The sequence below is a fragment of the Strix aluco genome, chromosome 20 (assembly GCF_031877795.1).
Source record: "Strix aluco isolate bStrAlu1 chromosome 20, bStrAlu1.hap1, whole genome shotgun sequence".
Classification (NCBI taxonomy): Eukaryota; Metazoa; Chordata; class Aves; order Strigiformes; family Strigidae; genus Strix; species Strix aluco.
Window position 1 is genome coordinate 4133035 of NC_133950.1, and position 21234 is coordinate 4154268.

Consider the following 21234-nt stretch of genomic DNA (forward strand, 5'->3'; position numbering starts at 1 on the left):
TGAGAGTTGTGACATGGGAATTAGAAGGGGTGATGTCACTGGACCAGGACTGTGATGTCATGTCTCGCTGTCATGTCACAGCAGGAGAGCTGGCATGGATCTCTGTGCTGCTGTGGTCCCCGAGCCTGGCGAGGCACTTGGCCCCAGCCCCAGCAGCCTGAGCCACCCTGGTCAAGCAGGCAGCTGCCGCACAGCGAGGGTCTCCCTGCCTGCACGGCTGAGGAGGGCAAGGCAGGTGAAACATCCTTTTGCAATACTACCAGCCCGTCCAGTGGCTTGTTTTTGTTTAGGACAATTCCTGCCTCTCCCAGCCCTCCTGGGTGGGGATTTCACCAGCAGTGACGCACGAACCTCCTGGGACTCGAGGGACTGGATGCTTCAGCCTGGCGCTCCGGGGCCATCTCAGCATCCCATCCCCTTTCTGGGCCTCCACCCAGGAAGCTGAGAAGCTCAAAGAAAACTCGAGTCCAGATGACAACAGGAGACAAACCTTCTGGGACTTGAAAAGGGTCCCGGGAGCCAGTGTGAGCTTGGCCGAAGATGGCAGCGTGAGCTCAGCTGGAGGTCCATGGGCTGGTGCCCAACATACGTGGGAGATGAGCAGTTCGGACAGCAGTGGAGTCAGTTTTGCTCCTTCCCTTGATAGCCCTGAAAGCTGCATCTCCAAAGTGCTCCGAGAGTCACCTTGGTGATGTGGAGTTCTGTCCGGAGGAGCTGGCCCCAGAATGGTCCCTGGGCAAACAGGGCTCCTTCTGTCTGCTCTGCTGAGAAACGCCATGGGCCAACGTCACTTACCAACGCTGAGGGATCTCCTTGGCAGGGGTTTTACTGGTGAGACACAGCCCTCTGCCTGGAGAGCTTCTGGCTTTGGAAATCCTCAACGTATCAAAATCAGCTGTAAAGGACAACAGTGCGTGGCGTGAACTCTTTGGGGCAATTCAGGGCAGCTCATGTCAGGACAATTCCTTGGGCGTCTTCTGCTCACCATATCAGAGGACTATTCAACAGCCACCTGGAGTGATATCTCTTTTCCTACTCACCGCCTACCCTCTTCCCTTTCTTTCCCTCTCTCTGAGATGAGTATCACCTGGTGAAAGGGCCACTCCTCCGGATAGAGGTTGCAACTCTCATTTTGGTTGTGAAACCACAGTCCTTGAGTATCCAAGAGTTTCTTTCAGTGACTTATCAAGACTAGAAACCTCCCCAGAACAGGCAGGCAGGATGCTCAGGCTCAGCCAGCTATCTCCCCAGCACAGGTTGCCCATGTGCAGCCTCCGAGACAGGTCTGCCTCCAGCAGATCTCCTGCCCATCACCCAAAGCAGAGTGTCCAGAAAGGAGGGAGATGGTGGGAAGGACAGAAAGAAAACCAGGTAACAACCTGGCAAATTCAAAACACAAGTCAGGAGTTGATCATGCTCATCTGCCCATGTGTGTATTTTCACATGCTTTTCCCAAGTCTCCAGCTCCTCCTTGCTGCACTCACAGTTTGGACCTTCAGACCCTCTCTGCTTCCTCCAGCAATGCTGTGGGCCAGACTCCTCTCTGCCCTGCAGCGCCTTCAAGGTCCTTGCACAAAGAGCAGAAACCTCAGCAATTAGACTTGCCAGAGGTTCCCACACCCTGCAGGTGCAAAGGCCACCTCTACATGCAGAGCAGCAGCAAACCAGGCCCCTGGGACAGCTGCACCTCCAAGGGGATTTTCAAAAAGCAGCTGGATGGGGTGTTTCCCTTCCCCTTTATGCCAAGAGTTTTTCTCATTGACCGTCTTATCACCAATACCTGGGAATTGTAAAGGTGCACATTGTTGGTCCTGCTGTTACAAGCGATCTAACGTCTGTCCTTGGGTACCAGCAAACCCACTCAAGCAGCAGATGAGATGCATGGGTGTGTTAGCCTGGTCCTTCCAGGCAGCAATGGCTCTTGGTGCACACAAGAGTCTTGAGTGACCACCAAAACCTGGGCAGTCATGTCTGCCAAGAACACAATGAGAGCCTCGCCAGGAGATGGACTGTGATGGTCCCATGTGGGAACGCAGCCCATGCATCCTCCACCAGACCTGCCCACACAATGAGCACCGGCATTTTTTTGGCCATCTGAGCTAAGTAACATGCTGCCAGTGGAAACACGGGGCTGCTGGTGGGTTCCTGGCATCGTACAGGGGCATTTTGGTTCACAAAGAGGGAAGGGCTCTGTTTATTGAATCATTAACATCACTTCCCTCATTGCCAGCCAGATACTCTGAGAGGTCTCTTAGGCAAGTGCTGACCTAGCCCAACCCTGCTAAGCTGGTAAGATGACATGGGATCCCATGCCAGCCTGGTACGGCGTTCCCACTGCTTTCTCTGCTCCTGCTTTGCTATTAGTCATCTGTTTCTGGAAGGTTTCTCATGCATAATAAAGTGTTTCAACACTTGCATAAGCCAGCTCTTCTCATCAGGAGTGACCCACTGCATTTCCCAACGCTTTCCCTAGGCAGTCCTTCCGACTGCCACGAAATACAGAGTTAAAACATGAAGTTTTCTATCCCCCTCGGAGGCAAAAGGTGTGGGAAATCGAACAGATAAGAATGCCTTTAATTAGTATCATTTGCATAAGCTCTGGGAAAGGCTCACCTGACAGCTAGAAGGGCCTTGCTTGTCTGGGAGCATGAACCACGGACGCTGAAACGGGCAGATTAGCGGAGCTCCTCTGCTGACAAGATTGGGGAAATAGCAAGAACGGGAGGTCAGAGGTGGCAGAGCCCTGGAGGGTCTGTGGGCACCCCAGCTCCTGCTGGATCCCTCTCCCTCCCCAGCTCCCACTGTCTCCTTGTCGGGGCACCCCCCTTCTCCATTTTCACCTGCCAGTTGCAGCTGCTCCCAGCAAGAGAAAAAGATGCGATTTTTGGGTTGAGAGGGGTCCGTTAACTCCCCTGGAGAAGGGCAGGGATGAGAGGAGAGGAGAAATACAAGCACATCCCCAGATAATGTGTGGAGGCTGCCGGAGTGGGCTCAGCATGCGGCAGGGATGGGGCCAGGGGTTTGTGATGTCTGCCTCTTGCTCCTCTCAGCGCACACGCGCTCCCTCGAGTGCTGCGCAGACGGCTGCAGGTCCCTAACCACAAACCCCATCCCGCTGCCGCCTTGCCGTCACGCTGCCTTGGGTAGTCGGCGCCTAATCGTCAGTGACACCGAAAGCCCTTTTCGGTACCTCAAGGCCTTTGCAGCGATGAGAACCTCACCCGACATTACACCTAAACCCACATGCAAAGCTGAATTTCCCAGGGGAAAAAAAAGATGCTCAACGCAGCCCCCCCCCCGCCCCCCGCCCCCTGCCGCACACATCCCCCTCCTTGGGTCCCTCTGTCTCCTCCAGCTGCCTTTCAGCCGTCTCAAGTCTCACTTGCTCATTTTTCATCTCAGCTGGGCTGTGAGCTGCCGAGATGGGGGCTGAACCTCTCCAAAAACCTGGAGCTGCCACAGCACCCTTGACCCAACCTTCACCGTAGCCGCAAGCCCTGTTTATACAGCACCCAGCACAGCAGGGTGCTGCTCCAGGACAGGCTCCCAGCACTTACAAGTTTAATAACAAAGCCAAACCAGTAATAACTGCCTCATAATGAGGTTACGCAGCATCCCTGAAGCCTTCGTTTTAGGGTGAGCTCTGTGCCAGGAGCTGCCAGGGGCCGGTGGGTGAGCCGTCCCTTCCCACCCTCCTCCCTGCCTGCCTGCCAGTGCCTCTGCTCCTCCAGCCCTGTGCCAGCACGCTGCCTTCCCGTCTGCATAAATGTGCTTTATATCCACCTCTGGGGTGAGTGTTAACCCCTCCTGGGTGTGCAAACCTGCACCGTGCAGCTCCAGGGCACACACCTCCCGCGTCAGTCTACTCCTGAGCCATCTCATGGTAGCCTGCGCCATGGCAGGAGAAGGGTTAACTTGCCCAGCTCCCTGCAATGCAGCTCATTGCTGTTCCTCTTCATCAGACTACTGAGTTTTATCCAGCTGGAGGTGAGAGCTCAGCTCTTGGCCAGAGGATGCTGGAGGCTGGTGAACCTGAGGGCTGGGAAAAACAACCCAAACTGAGCTCTGAAATCACCCCAGTGCTGGGAACAGAGCAAGGGTCCACATCCCACCAGCTCATATTCGAAAAGGTCTCACCCAAAAACTAAAATTCAGGTGAAAATCTGGCTACCAAGCATCCCCCAGACCTTCAGGAGCATTGCATTTTGCGACCAGAAATGGAAAGGGTCACTGAGATACGTTTTCTGACTGTGAGAGTCAGAGCCCTGGAAACTGCAATGGACTGAAGCTTTGCTTTCTATAGATGAGTCCAGCACTCAGATCATTAACAGTCAGGCATGGCACTGCTCTTTGTTACCCAAATGCACGCTGGCCATGCTGGAATTTGGGTTTCTTGCCTGACTCAGGTCCCACAAAACCCCAGTGCAGCACCCAAAGCCTCAGCTCCATTGCTGCACCTTCCTGTTCTCTGCTCCCAGTGCTAGACAAGCTTTAGGAAATTATCTTTGTTATGTATTAAGCCAACAGCTACCCTTATTCCTGCTGCTTCTGACTTTCCCTGGCTGCTGTCCCTCCTCTGGTTGGGGTCCTGGTACCATCTGTATAACGTATGTCAGAGAGTTTCTCCCCTTGCCCCGTACTGAGCCCTTGAAGCTGTGTCTGGCTGGAAACTGTGTCCGCAAAGCTCCTCGCTTTTCCCCAGAGCAGTTTTCAACCAAGGCCACCCTGGGCCAGGTGGCTGCATGGCTCTGCTCCTCCATGGCCATCTGGTCCATGAGCATCCTCGTCCACATCCCCGCTGCCTCCTCCTTCACCCTCCCCGGGGAGCCCTGGGGGTGACAGGGGTCGGTGTTCCTGGGACGGCGCAGCGGCCGAGAGGGGTGCAGGGGCAGAGGCAGAGCTGGGTGGCGGTGGCAGTGGCCAGGGAAGTTGGGCTCATGTTTCAGCTTCTATTTTTATCTGGGAACCCAAGCCTGCCCGCCGTGCGATGCAGAGGCCCCCGGGGGACACGCTGCCTTCCCCAGCTGGAGCCAGATACCATCTGCGCGGTACCTGCCTTTCCCTGTCGTCGTGCCAGACCTCCTGGGAGAGGGCAGCATCTTCTGAGGCACCGGGACATCCTGCCTGCGCCTCTGTCTGGTCCATGGCATGGTGTGGCAAGAGGGAAGGAGCTGAGGAGCAGAGCCACGTCCTCTGGGCACCGCTCTCTGCAGGCCAGGCTCCCCTCTCCTCCAGCTGCACTGAGGTTGGGGTGTCATCACAACTAACCCCCCACAGACACAGAGCAGCCCTCTCGCACCCCCCAGGGCAGCGGCCAGATGTCCCTTCTCAAGCCTGGCCTTAAATCCGTGCCATGGGGTAGGGTGCTCAGCACCTGGGGGTAACCCCTGCAGTCCCACCCTGCAGCTCACAGCCCAGCCGGTGCTCTGGGGGAGCTGTGCCTGACTGTAGGGCTGCACCAGACCCACCGCTTTTTATTTCCTAAAGCAAAAAAATTGATTTAGTGGACATAGCTGCAGAAAAATGGAAACTTGAGCAGCTCGAGCCTGAGAAGCTTGTGTAGCCTCCAGGTTGTCCAGGGCAGAGGCTGCCTTTACCAACCCAAGAGCAGGCTCCCCAGCACGGGAACATGCCCCTCATCCTGGGCAATCACAGCAAGCATCGGGGCAAAGCTGGGAGGAGGCAAGACCCCCCCATCCTGCCCGGCAGCGCCTGCTGCTTTAATTGGGGCGAGAATAGAAGCTGCAGCAGAAAACGGGAATATAAAAAAAAAAAAAAAAAAAAAAAAGCGTGAGAAAGGAAATCTGAGCAAGGCCTGGAGCAATCTAACCAATCCAGCGGAAACAATAGCCCAGGAAGAAAAACCAGTTCCTACACATAAGGTAGAATAGGCTGGGAACGGGCTGGAGGAGGGGCAGGGGAGGCTCAGCCCAGCGCTCCCAGCCTGCACAACAAGCTGGGCTTTATGAGACTGCGGCTGCCCGGGGCGCGGTGCCCCCTTTCCCAGGGCTCCGGGCAGCCGGGGAGGATGCCTACCCACCCTGCCCACCCTGCCCACCCTGCTGCCTGCACCGCTGCCCGCTGCGGCCGGGGCCGGGGCCTGGGCTGCCTCCGACATAGCGGGTTTGGGGGGAAAACCCCTAATCCTGGGCGTGCGTCCCGCAGCCCCGCTGGGCTGTCACCTACCCCGCAGGGATGGACGGAGCAAGGCACAGCAGCTCTCCTCCAGTCTGGATTTGGCAGGGCTCAGCCCCAGGCTGGGCTCAGCACCCTGGTTCAACTCAGCTGGGCTCAGCACCCAAGCTGGGCTCAGCACCCAAGATGGGCTCAGCAGCTCGGCTGAGATTAGATCCGAGGATGGGATTAGACCCCAGGCTGGGATTAGCCCCCATCCTGAGATTAGCCCCCAGGCTGCGCTCACCCCCAGACAGAGCTCAGTCCCATGCTGGGCTCACTGCCAGGCTGGGTTTACCCCCAGGCTGAGCTCACCCCCAGTGGGGCTCACCCCGATGCTTGGCTCAACCCCCAGTGGGGCTCATGGCCAGGCTGGGCTTATCCCCAGGTGGGGTTTGTCCCCAAGAGGGCCTCACTTTAGGGCAGGAGCTAACTGCCAGGCTGGGGTCACCCTCAGGCTGGGCTCAAAGGGCAGCAGAGCCAGGCTGTGCTGCCAGCCCAGCTCCCCGGGGCTGGGGGTGGGTGGGACATGGGTCCTGGGCAGGTGCCCGCCAGGGAAGCAGCGTGGCTGCCAGCTCAAGGAAGGGAACACGGTATTTTACAGAGGTAACAAACTGCTCACAGCACCCGCCCATGGGCCAGCACGGGTCTGCCCGGCCACCCCACCGCAAACGTGGGCCGTTGGGGAAACATCCATGGACGCACCTTCTCACCTCCCCAGATCCCACCTGCAGGATGCCCGTCTGTCCCTCCCAGGCAGCACACCCCGGCAGGCAAACCCTTGGGCTGTGGGATGGATTGGTTGAAGTAGGGAAAGCCCGAGTCGATAAACCAGCTCCAGCATGGTCCAGTGGCTGGTCCCCTACACTGCACACAGCCATGGGTGCTGGATTCGGCCCCTCGGCTGTGTGGTGGCGGTTGGGACTTGCTGGGGAAATTGTGTTGCCTGCAGCTGGGAGGGCTGGATACTTTCATTTTGAAGCAGAAGCTTAAACTCTGCTAAAATCAAAACCACCGTCACGCTCCTCACTGTGAGCTGTGGGGACTTTCCTGCACCTGAGGATTTCAATTCCCTCCAGCCCTGGTACCGCAGACTGCCCCCAGACCTGCTTGCCGTGCTCTCCCCACCCCGGGGACAAACCCCAGCCTTCCAGTGGGCTGAGCTGGATCTGTCCTCCCAGCCCCGTGCCATGGAACGCAGCTCGGGGGAGCAGGCAGGGCTCCCCGCCAGCCTGAGCTCTGCCTGCCACAAGCCAAACAGTTCTCAGCACCCTTCAAATACCTCCCTGCCCACCCTGGCGGGGCAGCCTGGCGAGGAGGCAGCACTCCCTGCCTGCACCAGGACTTGGCCTCTCGCAGCGTGTGCAGGAGGAGCCAAAGAGAGGGAGGGCAAGGCTGTTCCCAGCACATTTTTCTGCTTTGACACACTTGCGAGCCCTTGGAGCACTGCAGCTGGGCTCCCAGCACCCCACGTCGGCTCTCCAGCCTGTGCCCCTCCACCGGCGGCACACGGGGCCCCGGATTCCCCAAATACCTGTCAGGGAGCAGCACAGGACGCCTGCGCAGGGCAGGCAGAGGTTTTTGGGCTCAGGTCACAGGCAGGGGCGTCTGGCTGGTCCCGACGCGTGAAGCAGTAAAAGCTGCCCTGGGGTCCCACACATGCCGATTTCGGCACTTAACGAGGTCTGGCAACCGGTTCAGGCTCCCGGCGCTGCCAGACGTGAGCCTGTAAATATCAGCTGCGGTGCAACAGCCCCGGACATGCGTGAGACGAGCCCTGGACCCCCGACATCCAAAGCCAGCCTTTAGAAAAGAGAGAAAAGCTCCTAAGGCAGAGATACCACATTCACAATACCACGGGGCCCCTCGGGCAGCTCGCCAGCAGCCTGACGAGGGACGCCCTTTGCATCTCAGTTTGTGTGTTACTGGCCACCAAGCCCAGGAGGAACCCAACCAGGCCTGGTGCTTGCGTGGCCCATCGCTGTCCACGGGTGCACAACCCACGTGGTGGCAGAGCGGGGGCTCCCTCCCTGAGGTGGCCCCTTCCCTACCAGGGCAGGATCATGGATGGCAGGACCCTGTGCCCAGCTGAACTGATGGGGTCAGCTCCTCCTCCTCACTCTGAGATGAAGATGCTGAAAGGGCAGTGGCATCCTCGGCAGCGCACGAAGGAAGCTCCCGGAGGACCTAGGAGGCTCCAGGCATTTGCTGGCTCAGCACCACTCCGCTTCGCTCCTGCCCGTGCTTTGGTGGGTCCCCTGCAGAGAGGCTGCTCCTCTCGCCTGGGCAGCACCAACCCCATGACAGAGACTTTGTCTTCTACTCCCTATTCTCCCCACTCCTACCATGTCCAACCTGGTCACCCCATTCCCACCACCTCCACACCAGTCACCTCCAGTCTGCTCACCCCCTTCCCACCACCATCTGGTCTCATCACCTCCACACCATCCACCTCCAGCCTGGTCACCCCACTCTGACCAGCCCCATGCCCATCAGCCCCACTCCCATCACCTCCAATCTGCTCACCCCACTCCCATCACCCCCACACCAATCACCCCCACTCCAACCACTTCCACATACATTCAACACCAAGCTCATCCCTGTCTTCCCATTTCCCTCGTGCTCTGCCTTTCCGCCTTAGGAGGCATTTCTAGCTAGATGCTCTCCAGTTCATTCACTTCTCACTCACGTATTCTCTCCAGGCTCTCTTGCCCTGCCAATGCCCACCCTGCATCCCAGTGCCAAGATCATTTCCTTACATAACCCTTCTTAGAGCTCGTCACCAGCCACCCCACAGAGAAGTCACTTCTCCTTTCAGCCCCCTTACAAGTCCCATTGTCACTCCTAACAGCCTTCTCCTCCTGGATTTAGCAAAACTCATTCAGTCCTTTTGATTCATTCTCTTTTCCCCCAACCAAAGGGTTTACAACATTTTTTTTTTGACTTCTGGGGAGCAGTTGAGCAGGGAGCAGCCTTCCAGCAGCCCCTCAAGAGCAAACCTAAACCTGTGCCCTGTGCTTCTGCTCAGCCCTACATCAAAAAGCTACGCTGAGCAGACAGCCTGTGAGCAAACCCATTTCCGTCACACCCAGTGGCAGCGATGAGAAAAGGAGCAAAGCTCTGGCAGCATCTCAGTGGAGACCCCCCAGCCCAGGGCTCCCCAATCCCGCGCACCAGACAGTCCAGCTCCAGTCTCGAGCTGCAGCCCCGTGGGGCTCGTGCAGCGACAAAAACACCTCCAGGCAGATGAAAAATGGCTGAAAGAAGATTTGACACTTTGCAGAACAGAAGGGGAAGGAGCGATGCTGGGTATGGCGGGGAAATAACCTCCTGCAGGGTTCCTGCTGACAGTGGAGGTTTCCATCCTGCACCTCAGCTCTGTGTGACGTTTGACAGGTCATACCCTGGACGCGTTTGGTACAAGATTGTGCACCCAGGACCCCGAGCCCATTGAGATGGTGATGCTGTTCCTAGCAGGATGCTGTGGTGCTGCCTCTGCTGGGGGTCCCTGCAGCCTCCAGCCTCCCCAGTGGGGCTGACTGCACTGCTGGCACTGGAGGATGGCACGTGGCTCCCCAGCTGGGCCTTCGCCACTCAGAGGGGAGATGGTATCCCCAAAACAGGGGACACAGATTTATCCTGACCTCTTTGGGCAAGCTAGGGCCTGGTGAGAGCCTCAGGGACTGGCACCACCTTGGGGTGGCTCCTGTGAGCGTGGGACTGCTCCAAAAACCGTTACCCCCTGGGCACAAAGGAGGTAGGGAAGGAGCTGGGCGTGAAGGCCAGTTGCTACCCTGACAGGGTACAAAAGGGCTGCACAGTCCTTGCTTGGCCAAGGAGGGCTCTAGGAATGAGCTGTGACTCGGCACGTGCTGCAGGGCTGGCAGGGAGCATGCAGCCCTCGCACCCAGAGTCCCCCCTAACGAGTTTAACCCCCGAACCCAGTCTGTCCCCTCCTGGGCATGCTGGCTGTCACCAGACGGGTAGGGGGACTGCTGCATGTGAGGCAACACGTGTCACAACGTGGCCAGACACTGGGTCACCGCCCAACACCTCTGGGGGTGTCAGGAGGGCTCCCATGGGGCAGCCAGCAACCCTGGGGCAGCGGGCAGTGGGCAGGGCTGCAGGCAGCATGCAGGCAGCCGGTGAGAAGGAAGTGTTCAAGGCCAGGTTGGCAGGTGTCCCTGCCCATGGCAGGGGGGTTGGAAATAGATGATCTTTAAGGTCCCTTCCAGCCCAAACCATTCTATGATTCTGTGAAAAGGAGGAGAGCTCAGAGGGCATGGGCAACCCCTGCCTGCAGGTCCCCGTGGTGCAGCAGGTTTGTTTGCACAGCAACTCAGTGCAGGTGTGCCGGGAGCCGGCAGCCGCCTCGGTGTGCCACAGCCTGGCCCAGTGGATGTGGCTTCTCGCTCATATAGAGCCACTGCGCCAGCAGCAGCCACCCTCCCTGGGGGGCTCCCACCCTCCCTGGGGTGCTCGCTGGAGCTGGGGCTCCCGTGGCAGCTCTGTGTTCAGGCTCCAGCCTCCAAGCTGGGATGCTCTCGGGCTGGATGCTGCCCCTCCCACGGGGCTGAGCACTTTGCACACCCGCTGAGCTTATCCTCACGTCTCAGCACCTGGTGGCAGCGGCCTGTTGTGGGCAGCCAGCAGGACCCTGCCTGCATGCCCATGGTACCCAGCACCATGAAGGGTGGAGCTGCTTGGTGGCTACGGAAAAGGAAACCGTGACCCCATCTTGAGCAGAGTCTGCCATGGCCCAGGGCCAGGGTGCTGCTGGGGGGGATCTTCAGGAGCAGAGCAGAGTGAGGGGACCTTGTTTCCCCTTTGTTTTGCTTGGCCACCATGCCCAGGCGGGACAGGAGGGACACTGTGCACTCCACCCTGGTGCCGGGGATGCTCCTTGCGGGCTCTGCGGTGCTGGGGTGTGGAGACGGAGCAAATATTTGCCTTTGCAAATGCAGTTGTTGCCATTACTGTAACGATGAAGTCAGAACACGCTCTCCATCGCACGTAAATCTCTGGGGGCTCAGGTGGATTCACCTCTCCAAAGGTTGCCTTACTTCTCAGGTGCCACTGTCACTGTGCTGTCCCCTGGGTCTCTCCCGGTAATGTTTCACTTCCACTCACTGGCAAGAAGAAACACGCAGCAGCTCCTCTCCTCACTCCTGCTCAGAGGACCCACCTCCAGCACTGATCACCCTGACCCTGTCCTGGCCAGCAGCCCTGTGACTCCCAAAGCCCCTCCAAGAGAAGACACCAGCCCTTTTGAACCTCTAGGTTCAGCCTCCAGGATGCTGGGGAGATGGTTGCGGAGAGCCCATCAGCAAACACCTGCCAGCATGGAAGGGCTGCAGCTCATGAGGGCCAGATCATGCAAGTGGTGCTGAAATGCACCCCAGGGTGGTGGGTGCTCTTGTAGGTTCATTCCACATCATGGGCAGCTCCACCCCATGTGGGTCCCTAGCCTGGGGCTGGGCCATCAGCAGTGGGAAAAACACAGAAACTATGTCTCAGGCCCAGCTGTCCCTCACTGTGGCATCAAGGCTGCTCTCTGACAGCCCTGCAGACCCTCAGGCTTTCTTTCCTTGGCCTCAGCCCAGAGAGAGCTCAGCACTGCTCAGGTGCCCACCTCTTCATGAGGCAGCAGCCACCCAGATGTTCCAGATTTGGAGGGCCACCACATCACCAGAGGCCCCAGGTCAGGAGTCGATCTACCCGTGAGCCATCTGCCATTCCTAACAGCCTCTGCTGATGCAGGTGCCCAGCCTCCCCAGGCTTTGCTCTTCTCACAGCTCAAGATCTAACTTGAATCCTCCCTGCTGTGAGTTGAGACTTGTCCTCATCGTCACGGAGAGTATAAAAATCCCATACTCTCACCTGTGTTAGCTCAAACACAGGTCAAGGCTGTTGGAGAGAAAGTTGTTCTTGGTGCAGATCCTGCTCATCTCACAGGGCCACCAGGGCTGGGGAAGCTTCCTGACAGATGGAGCAGCAATGGAGGGGACCATGGTGCTGCTGGTCGTACGGCTCCACCAGGATGTCACCATGGAAATGGCATGTCCTACCAGTGAATTTGGTGATAGTCAGTCCCTCTGCACAATCATCTCAGGCAGTCTGGGATGGTCCCTGTTGCAGTTCATCCCTGTCACCGTGCTTGGAGGAGGAGCGGGAGGTCCCCACAGCTCCTCCATGGCATCATCACGGCAAAGGCGTCAGCCTCTGCCCGCGCTGCCTGCACGTCCGGAGCAGGACGAAGGGAGATACAGGCAATAGGGAGCAACTTTAACACCCAAGACCACATTCCAATCCATCCTGCCAGCATCCTTCTCTCTAGACAACCCCTGTCAGGGACCTCTGGGACCGAAGCTGGACAGATACAGCAGTAGGACACACTGTGAGCAAAGGTGCACAGGCCATGTGCTGCTGCAGGGGTCCCAAACTTACTGAGAAACCTTTGGTAGATCAAGAGTGCAAAAAGCAGGGATTTTGGTGAGGACCAGGCTGGTGCCAAGCACCTTTGGAAGGCTCTCACCATCTGATGCAATGGTTGGTTTGAGTGGTGCAGCTCACCCCATGGGGAAGCAGAGTGTGAAGCTGCATGGCTGGGCTCTGCCAGCATTTCCAGCACAGAGGAGCACCATCTCCTTTGAGAACAACCATGTGCATCTCATCTCAAAGGAAAACACCAGCTCTTGCTGGGCTTCTCCAACAGGATCTCCCAAAAACAGTCTCAGAAAGAAGCTGTGCAAGCTGCTAACTGGGATCTACAAGAGGAAAGCCCCCAGGAGCAGCCCAGGAGAAGATCTGCTGCTGCTGGAGCAACGAGAAACCCTGGGAGACCTTGTGCACCTATTCCTGCATTCCCAGCCCGACACCTCCCAGACATGGGTTAACATGACCCCAGCATGTTGGTGACATGTGAGGTCACAGGCATGTTCCTGGGGGGCCCCAACATCTCCATGTCTTCTCTGCAGCATGGGACCCCAGGAGCTATCTAGAACATTGCATGTTTGTGTCACACCAAAAAAAAGGTAAAAATGGGTAATGATATACACATAAACGTGTGGCATTTTTTTAGGCTTTTGCTGGACCCAAGGGATTTGTTCTCTACTGTTTCAGTGGCCAACTGGAGGAAAGAAAGCTGGGACAGCTGGTAAGAGGAGCAATCCAACCCCACTAAACCTGGTTTTGCTCTTTTACTGATGAACAGCACATCATCAGGCAAGTGGTGGCAAAACTTTAATTTCACCCTGCAGAAAAAAATACCTGCAAGTGGAAAATGCTGATGGGCTATTTGTGGAAGTGAAGTCGGGTGAGGAAGGTGTGTGCTCCATTCCTCACATTCCTCCCCAACTCCCTCAGGATGGCAGCCGTGCTCCCCAGGGTCCACCTGGGTGCCCAGGGGGTGATGGAGAGGGCTGAGGATCCTGTCCTGCATCTTTCCTTCCCAGTGTGGGGGCAGAGGGATGGGACCAAGGTCTGAATTCCGCTGGGGTCTGAGAAATGAAATCTTTGATCTATGTGGGCAGCATTTTCAGAAACACTTGGGTGAGGGAGGGTCCCTCACAGGCAAATGTTGTGTCCCCATTTGCCATCCTGCTGAACCCCAGCATCCTGCCACTTGCACGGCCGTCACATTGCGTCCTTATGGCCACACACAGGAGCCTTCTTCAGAGCGGGGCGCCTTGGGCTCATCTGAACATCCAAGTGCAGCTGGTGGGATATCCTCTCCTCTGGACACCCCACACTGTTCCCTCTCCTGCCACACCAATCTGAAAACCAGAGGAAAAGCCAGTGTGTTGCTGTGCACTCCCATTCCTGTACTGTCCTGGCTGCCGGGCGCGGAGCAGCGCCGGCTCCCTCCCGGGCACATGCGTGAGGGCACCGCGCCAACAGCTAATGGGAAAGTTCAGGGTCGGGGCGAGCCGCGGGGAGAGGCACATAAAGAGCTCATTGTGCAGCAGGTCTCCCTCGGCTGTGCTCATACAGGGCTCGCAGTTCAACAACAAAACGCAGCCCAGAAATATGACAAGACACCTTTTTCCCAGGCTGCTGTTAAACTCTAATTAAACATTTCAGCACACTCGAGCGAGGGAATGTCTGCTTCTCAGACCCAGGCTATCTCAGCTGGAAAACATCTCCTTCGGTGCAAACAGGCTTGTGCAGGTTGACCCAGAAAGATGCCCCTTGGGCCCAAGGATGGTGCAAACCCACGTACCAGGGTGGGAAACCAGCTCCCATCCGCCCACCTTCAGGCCAGCAAGGGGTCCACTCGCTGCCCTCCTGTCCGGAGGATGGGTCTGGGCTGGAGCAGCCTGAGAAGGGGCCGTGCAGCCAGGCACACCGTGGGCAATGCCACCTCTGGCAGTCGCTGGCAATTCTCCCTGCTCCCCACCATGGGCCCTGGGAGTCCCTGTGCCTGCCAGGGCAGCAGCCGCGGGAGCATGGCCTGGGCAAGCAAGAGGCAGCATCTGCACCCACATCAAGCTGGTACAAAAGAGAGCCAGGCAATAGCCACTCCATGATAGCCCCAAATCCAGACACAGAAATTTCCCAGTGATGAAGAGGGATCATGACTCTGCCTTGCCCATATGTGTCTGTGCAGCACCTTAGGCAAGGTCAGTGCCTCTCCAACCCACTGTCCTACAAATATTTATCGTCATGCCTTACAGCAGCCCTATAGCACAGCCCACAAGCTCTGTCATCAGACCTGGTAGGTTTTTGGTCCTCAGAGCTCCTATTTCAGTAAAGCAAATTTTTCCCAAACTTAATCACTCTCATGGCCAGTCCCTGGGGCTGCTGGTTCCCTTCCCCAGGCCTGGACCACAGTTCGGGTCCCCCACTCTAGAGGTTTGGTCATTTAAAAATAACCCAATGGATAAGCAAAATGTTGGATTCTCATTCTTCGTGTGCTTTGCGATGCCGAGCCATAGGCAATGACCACCATCACACCTTGTTGTGACATTTTGGTTGGTCTTAAGTAACTGCTTTCCCAACCTCGCCCATCCCACCTTCCTTAGCCTTTTCCACACTTGGGCAGGCAATATTCGGCTTGGGCCCCTTTCCTGTTCCCCCCAGGGAAGCAGAGATGCTCCCACACTTTCAATTTACCTGGAAATCTCCAAAGCTCAGCAGGCTGGGGGAGATGACCAGCCTGGGGATGCAGAGGTTCCTGCAGAAAGATCCTACCCAAAGCCCATCTCCTTCCAAAGTCCCACCCTTTGATCTCCTCTGGTTTTCTGGGGAGCAGAGGACAGCCTGTCCCCATGAGCAGCCCGGAGCGTGGCCCCGATCCCCTAAGAGGGGTTTGCCACTCGCTCAGTGCGCCTGTGGGACCGTGCACCACTGGGGAGGACAGGGAGGCATTGCCACTGGCTTCGTGTCACCGCAAACCGAGACGCGGGAACCAAAGCACACACCCTTCAAGTGATGCTGTCGGAAAACACAGTGAGGCTGGAATTGGCATCCTGGTATTTTAAGGAATGAAGGAGAAAGAAAAGAGCACAAAAGAACTGAGCAACGAAGCCAGGTGCTGTCGGGAGCAAGGATGGGTGTAAGTCAGCAGACAGGGGCAAGGCGGCTTGAAGACTCCCCTGCGGATCACCGGGATGCCCATGGCGATGGCGAGCTGGCAGAGCCCGGTGGGCACCACAGGAGCCAGCCCTCCCCACATTACTGAACACAGACTTTGACCATTAGTTGCAGTAATTCCTCAGCATGGTGTTTCTAGCGGGCACAGACTATACCTCCCAAAAAACCCCACCGCTGATGCTCTGATCTCTGACCCAGGCTCGTGGAGGGGCCACGGTAGTGCCGAGGTGCTGGCACGGATGGAGCTCAGCTGCTGTTTTGCAGCATCCGTCATCCCACCTGAGCATGACCCAGCAGAAGCAGCAAACCAAGGACAGGCAGCTCCATCTTGCTGGGGACTTGCAAGCTGGTGGTTTCCCATGTGCAACCTCAGCGTAAGAAACAGGTCACCCAGGAAAGGGTTACTACAAAAATCTGCCATTTCTAAGATTGCTAAGCAGTGGGAAGGTGTCATGCCCTTAAAGGCTCCGAGTGGAGTGACAGCCCAGGTGATGACACTTGTAATTTGGCATCCCGTGGGGACGGAATTTGGCAAAACTGGTCTCTCCTGATCTGAGGACATTCCAGCTCCCCACACGGTCTGTTCACTCAAGGCAGTCTGAATTGAACTTCCTCAATAAATACAGCATCTGGGGGTTTAATCCAAGGCCCCCACAGTTAGAAAAGCAGTAGCATGTTCCTCGGGGACGCTCCTGTTCCAAACTGGCGAGGCTCTGTACCTCCAGCCACCACCGGCACTGCGGTTCCTGCTGCCAGGCAGGTGATCATCCCTGTGAAACCTCACCCTGGTGTCTGGGTTGTCCTCACTGGACACTCTTACCCCCAAGAAAATGGCAACACCAACCTGTATCTGGTACCCGCCCTGGGATGGCATGTGGCTGTGAATGGCTGGCAGCCCCGGAGGGGGCCACAGCCACGCGTGGGGCTGTCCCCAGATCCCAAGTGCTCACAGGACTTGTCCCCCTCCTAAGCCACGGCAGCAGGATGGGGTGGGAGGCTGGATTTAGGAAGGAATCTTGATTTTTCTAGGAAAAGCAAGTTAGGGCAGCGGGGCCCTTACATCCTCCCTGCACAGCACCTGGGCTGTGCTGCACTGTCAGGGCTTTGTGGGACATGTCCACCCCAAAATCCTGGGTCACTGAGGGTTCCCCGGGTGGCACCATGAGCCCCAGTCCTGGCACAGACACAGTTGTGAGGCAGTGAGGGAGCTGACAGCCATGGGGACAGAGACTGAGAGCACCCATCCTCTGGGCAGCGCACACGCCAAGGGGGTTCACCCCCACACCCCGCACACCCGGCCCCAAGACCCCATCCCTGCCAGGCATCATGACCCACAGCCTCCCCATGGTGCCCACAGCTGGGGAGCTGGTGATGGGGGGCCCGATCCTGATTTATTAGCCGACTGTTTCCCAGGCTCTCCCGCCAGCTGCCCCCACCACAAGGATGCGTGTGCCGATGGGATGGGATTGGGGCACGAGAGGGAAGTGGGGACAAAGGTGCTGCACCGTGATCCTCCTCCTCCTCCCTGCTCTTGGCAAGGCCCTGAGACTCTGGATGCAAAGGGAAAAGGTTCCCAGGGTGAAGGTGTTAAATACCCTTCTCCCGTGCTGCTGTCACCTCGCAGTCCCCGGGGTGTGAGAATCAGACTCTATTATCCCCTCATTAGGAACTAACATACTGTACTAACCTTTTCACATGAAAGCTACGGTCTGTTCGCCAACAAAAGCTGACGCTTGGTTCCCAGGAGTGGAAAAAAACCCAACCCCACAAGCACTTAGCGGGGGCTCTGGGGCCAGCCGTCCCCGCTGGCTCTGCGCAGACCCTGCCCAGCCCCGGTGGATGCTCTGGGGGGAGGAAGGGGCTCCGTGAGTGGGGGGCCAGCCAGGCAGGCAGCCCCAGTGGAGTGGAGCAGGGGAAGCCCCCCAAGGCAAGGGGACCTTCTTCCAGATTCTGAGATGGCTGCGGTCCCCCTTGCCTCTCTCCCCTGGGGAGGGATGGATGGGGCTGTGGGTAGGGGTGCGAGGGGGGTTCCCTCCCCTGAGGTTTATGCTGCAGGGAGCCCTTCCTCATCACGACATGCTGCCATGGCTGCCCTCTAGACAGGGGTCCCTGGGCCAGCAGACCCTCCAGTCACTGCAGCCGCCGCAGCTCACCCCAGGCTCCCCCTAAGCAGCTTGCAGGCTCAGGCTGATTCTTCCCACACCACTGACCAAAGCATGTTGGGATTTGAGAGATCTGAAACTCCCACGCCTCTTCAGGCTAGCCTGAAAGGTAGCAAGTGAGGCTGGGAAAGCGTCACCGGGCCATGGAAAAACCCCTCTGCACAACACCTGGGGCCCCAGGTCAGCATCTAGAGCAGCCTGATTTTAAGAACACTGAGCACAGCAGGCAGTGGCCTCCCCAGGAAATACAGCAGCAGCTGGGATGGGATGTGCATCACCATAAACCACATCTCCCTGCCCCAGTCATTGGCAGACATCGCCCAAGAAGATGAACAGTTGGGTTTAAATCCTTCTTGCTCCAGTTTCTAATTAAATGAGACCTGTCTGGGGTGGCAATTTGAACTTCTGCCCATTGCAGCTGCTTGATGCTGAGATAAAGAAGGGGCTAGAGGAGAGATCCTGAAACGAAAAGTGTTTTCTCGGTTTCTTTACTTTAAGAATATCTGCTCTGCCCCATTTTCGGCTGGAGACCTTTGACAGCTCGGGGAAGTGGGCTTGAGAGATACCCAGGGCCCCAGCGGGTGCTGAATGTCTGAAGAGTCCCACACCTGGGGACACATCCCTGCCTTCCTGCCTGGCTGCAAGACCCCACAAATTCCAGATTCACTTGTTGCCTAGTAGCCTTGACAGGTCCATGCTTCTAACAAGGAAAGCAGGAGGAAGGAGGGATGCATGATCAATTTTTTCCTTTCCCCCCTCCCCCTATTGCTTCCTTCCCCCTCTGCCTCCACCTGCAGTCAGCTGTGAAGGCAGCTCCTTCCCTGACTTCACAACCCACCTGTCCCTAAGGGCCGGGGGACTTTTCCAGATCCTCCAACTAGCAGCTGGCCCATTCCCAGTGCTCTGGTGAGGGGCAGGTGACCCTCTGCTCCCCCAGCTCTGTCAGTAGGTCCCATTGCAAAGAGGCAGGTAGTTTTGGATTGCATGTACATGTTTATTAGATCCTGGCCCAAGCCCACTAAGCTGTTCTGCACAGGCCACTGGCGACAGCTTCCAGGGTTGTTTTGCTGCCGTAGGATGCTGTGAAGGTGTCATCGGTGCTCCACGCTGTTTTGCAAAGTAATTGAATTAAAACCAGTGAAACATTTCGGTGCTGTCTGGCTGCTACTTTCCATAGTGCGGCCGGGTGCAGCGGCCCGGGGTGGCCTGAAGCACACGCGGCTGCTCTCCTGGGCTGCTCTTTTCAGAAAGTCACTTTTCTTCTCAGTTACTGCAGTCAGATTTGGGTCATCAGGTTTGATCTAAACATGTCAGAGGACTGGAATTCAGGGGGAAGCAGAAGCATGATAAACACGGGCTGTCTCCCAGTGCGTTTCTGGGTTGGTTTCAGAAAACTTCTGGTTCACTTTTGGTGTCCGGCAGGCAGGATGGGAAACCCATAGACAGGTTTAGTTTGTTGCCTGACAGGTGCCTCGGCACTCGCGGCAGCGAAGGCAAAGCTTGTCCAGCGCGCCAGCACAGACTGTGGCAGCGCCTCTGCACATGTGTCCATGTACTGGAGATGAGCACATGGGCGAGTTATAACCACTTGTCCGTAGTTCAGAAGTACCTTTGAGCCACAAATCGAGCCAAGGCCATGGGCATTAAGTTTTGTGCAAGGTGAGAAGTGATTCTTACCCAGCAGTTGGGGCGGATGAGGCAGGAGGAGGGAGAGCTGGTGCAGAGGAGAGGTGCAGAGCTGAGTCGGGACCTTTGTCCCCCTGGCCATTGTCCTCGGGCTTCCCGGTGCCAACCAAATCCTACAGGTCCTGAAGAGGTTGGTGCTCTCCAGGGAGGGGCAGGCAGAGCACTGTCAAACTTGCTGCAGCTGTGAGAGAGGAGCAGCCAGGAGGGTTTGTCCAGTGCCTTCAGCCCAGCCCGGCTCCCCAGAGCTCCTCCCCAGCTCCACACGTCCAGCACACTCGGGTCCAGCGTGGGAGATGCGCAGCGATGTCTGAGCAAGCACACTTGGCCCCGGGGTGGGCAGCAGCCCCAGACCTGCTGGGAGACCAGCCAGAGACACAAACGGAGAGATGGGTTTAGAGGACGGGTCCAGATTTTCTGCTTCCCCTGCCCTGAGGTCTGCCTAAACCCAATCATTTCAAAGAGGTTCAGAACCAACCAAGCCACCCTAAGGCAATGAAAATTAACATAAAATGCAATATTTTAAGCTGAAACAAGTGATTCCCCCAGGATTCTTCAGTTCAGTCCAGGCAGTGATGAATCATTGCAGTCTGGGTTATGCAGACACCAAGCTGGAGACCCCTTTGGCTTCATCAGCAACCTCATCCAACACTCTTTGTGGGTCCCTGAAGCCTTGCTGGTCCCCACATGCCATGTCAGGGGGCTCAGTGCCCTTTTCCTCACTGTCCTTTGCTTGTGGCCATAGCCAGTTGGGGCCTCTGGCCACCGCCAGCCTGCCAAGAGGTCCTGCAGCCTGGCAGAGCTCTGGGATGCACAGAGCCAGGACTAGAGGATAAAACCCTCTGAGCTCTGCCTGAGCAGCCTGGGGCAAGCAGACTTGGTATTCACCCTGGGAGGGAGAGCTGGAGGGACAAGCCGGGTGGGAGCTTCTCCTGCTCAGCCCCATTCCACGGGTACCCGCAAGGTTGAGGCTCCTCAAAGCAACAGCCCAGGCCCTTGCACAGGCTTTTGTATACAAAAATGATACCTAGACATGAAAAATGGGCCTTCATCAGATACCTGGGTAGAGTCTCTGGGGGGAAGCAGCTTGCTAGGCTCAACCTCAAAATCCAAGGCAAGTTAAAGTCCAAACCTCCAAGCCCCAGGCTTTCTGGGGAAGGTGTGGGTGCCCATCTCTCTGAGCACTGCCCAGCTCTCACTGCTCTACATGAGCCATTGGGAACAAACCACAGCAGTGCAGATTACAGGGAGCTCTGAAGCAGAGCATCCCTGGCAGCCCAGGAGACACTCGCTCAGCCCACGGTGACTCTGACTGCCCCTAGGATTCCTGCTCCTCCAGCATTAGTCTTGGGCAAAGGAGAGGCTAAAGAGAGATTGTTATCCCCCCCTGATAAAAGGGGACCTGCCTAGGTGCTGCCTGTGCCCTGCTGAATCTGAGCAGAGATGGCAGAGGAGGCACTGAAAGCCCAGCCTGACACACAGCCCTCCCGAGAGCCCGGGGCTGAGCGAAAGGGAGCACAGTGTGCAATGGCAGCATGGCACAGCACAGGGCAGGGCACCGGTCGTGATGGGCTTCCACCGCATGCCACACTGCGATGGTGTGACGTGGGAACGCTCTTGT

The 21234-nt window shown here is 57.2% G+C and overlaps 1 protein-coding gene across 8 annotated transcripts in view; it reads right to left on the reverse strand.

Annotated features, from left to right (window-relative positions):
* EXD3 (exonuclease 3'-5' domain containing 3) overlaps nucleotides 1–21234 on the reverse strand; it is a 301765-nt gene that overhangs the window by 14290 nt on the left and 266241 nt on the right. For 6 of the 8 annotated variants that reach the window (XM_074846189.1, XM_074846190.1, XM_074846184.1 and 3 more), the window contains one exon: nucleotides 19046–19967. The exons of the other annotated variants lie outside the window; for them this stretch is intronic. In XM_074846189.1, coding sequence (XP_074702290.1) covers nucleotides 19530–19967 — 438 coding nt within the window. In that variant the 3' untranslated portion in view covers nucleotides 19046–19529. Of the gene's footprint in view, nucleotides 1–19045; nucleotides 19968–21234 lie in introns of those variants that run through there. 8 annotated transcript variants of the gene reach the window in all.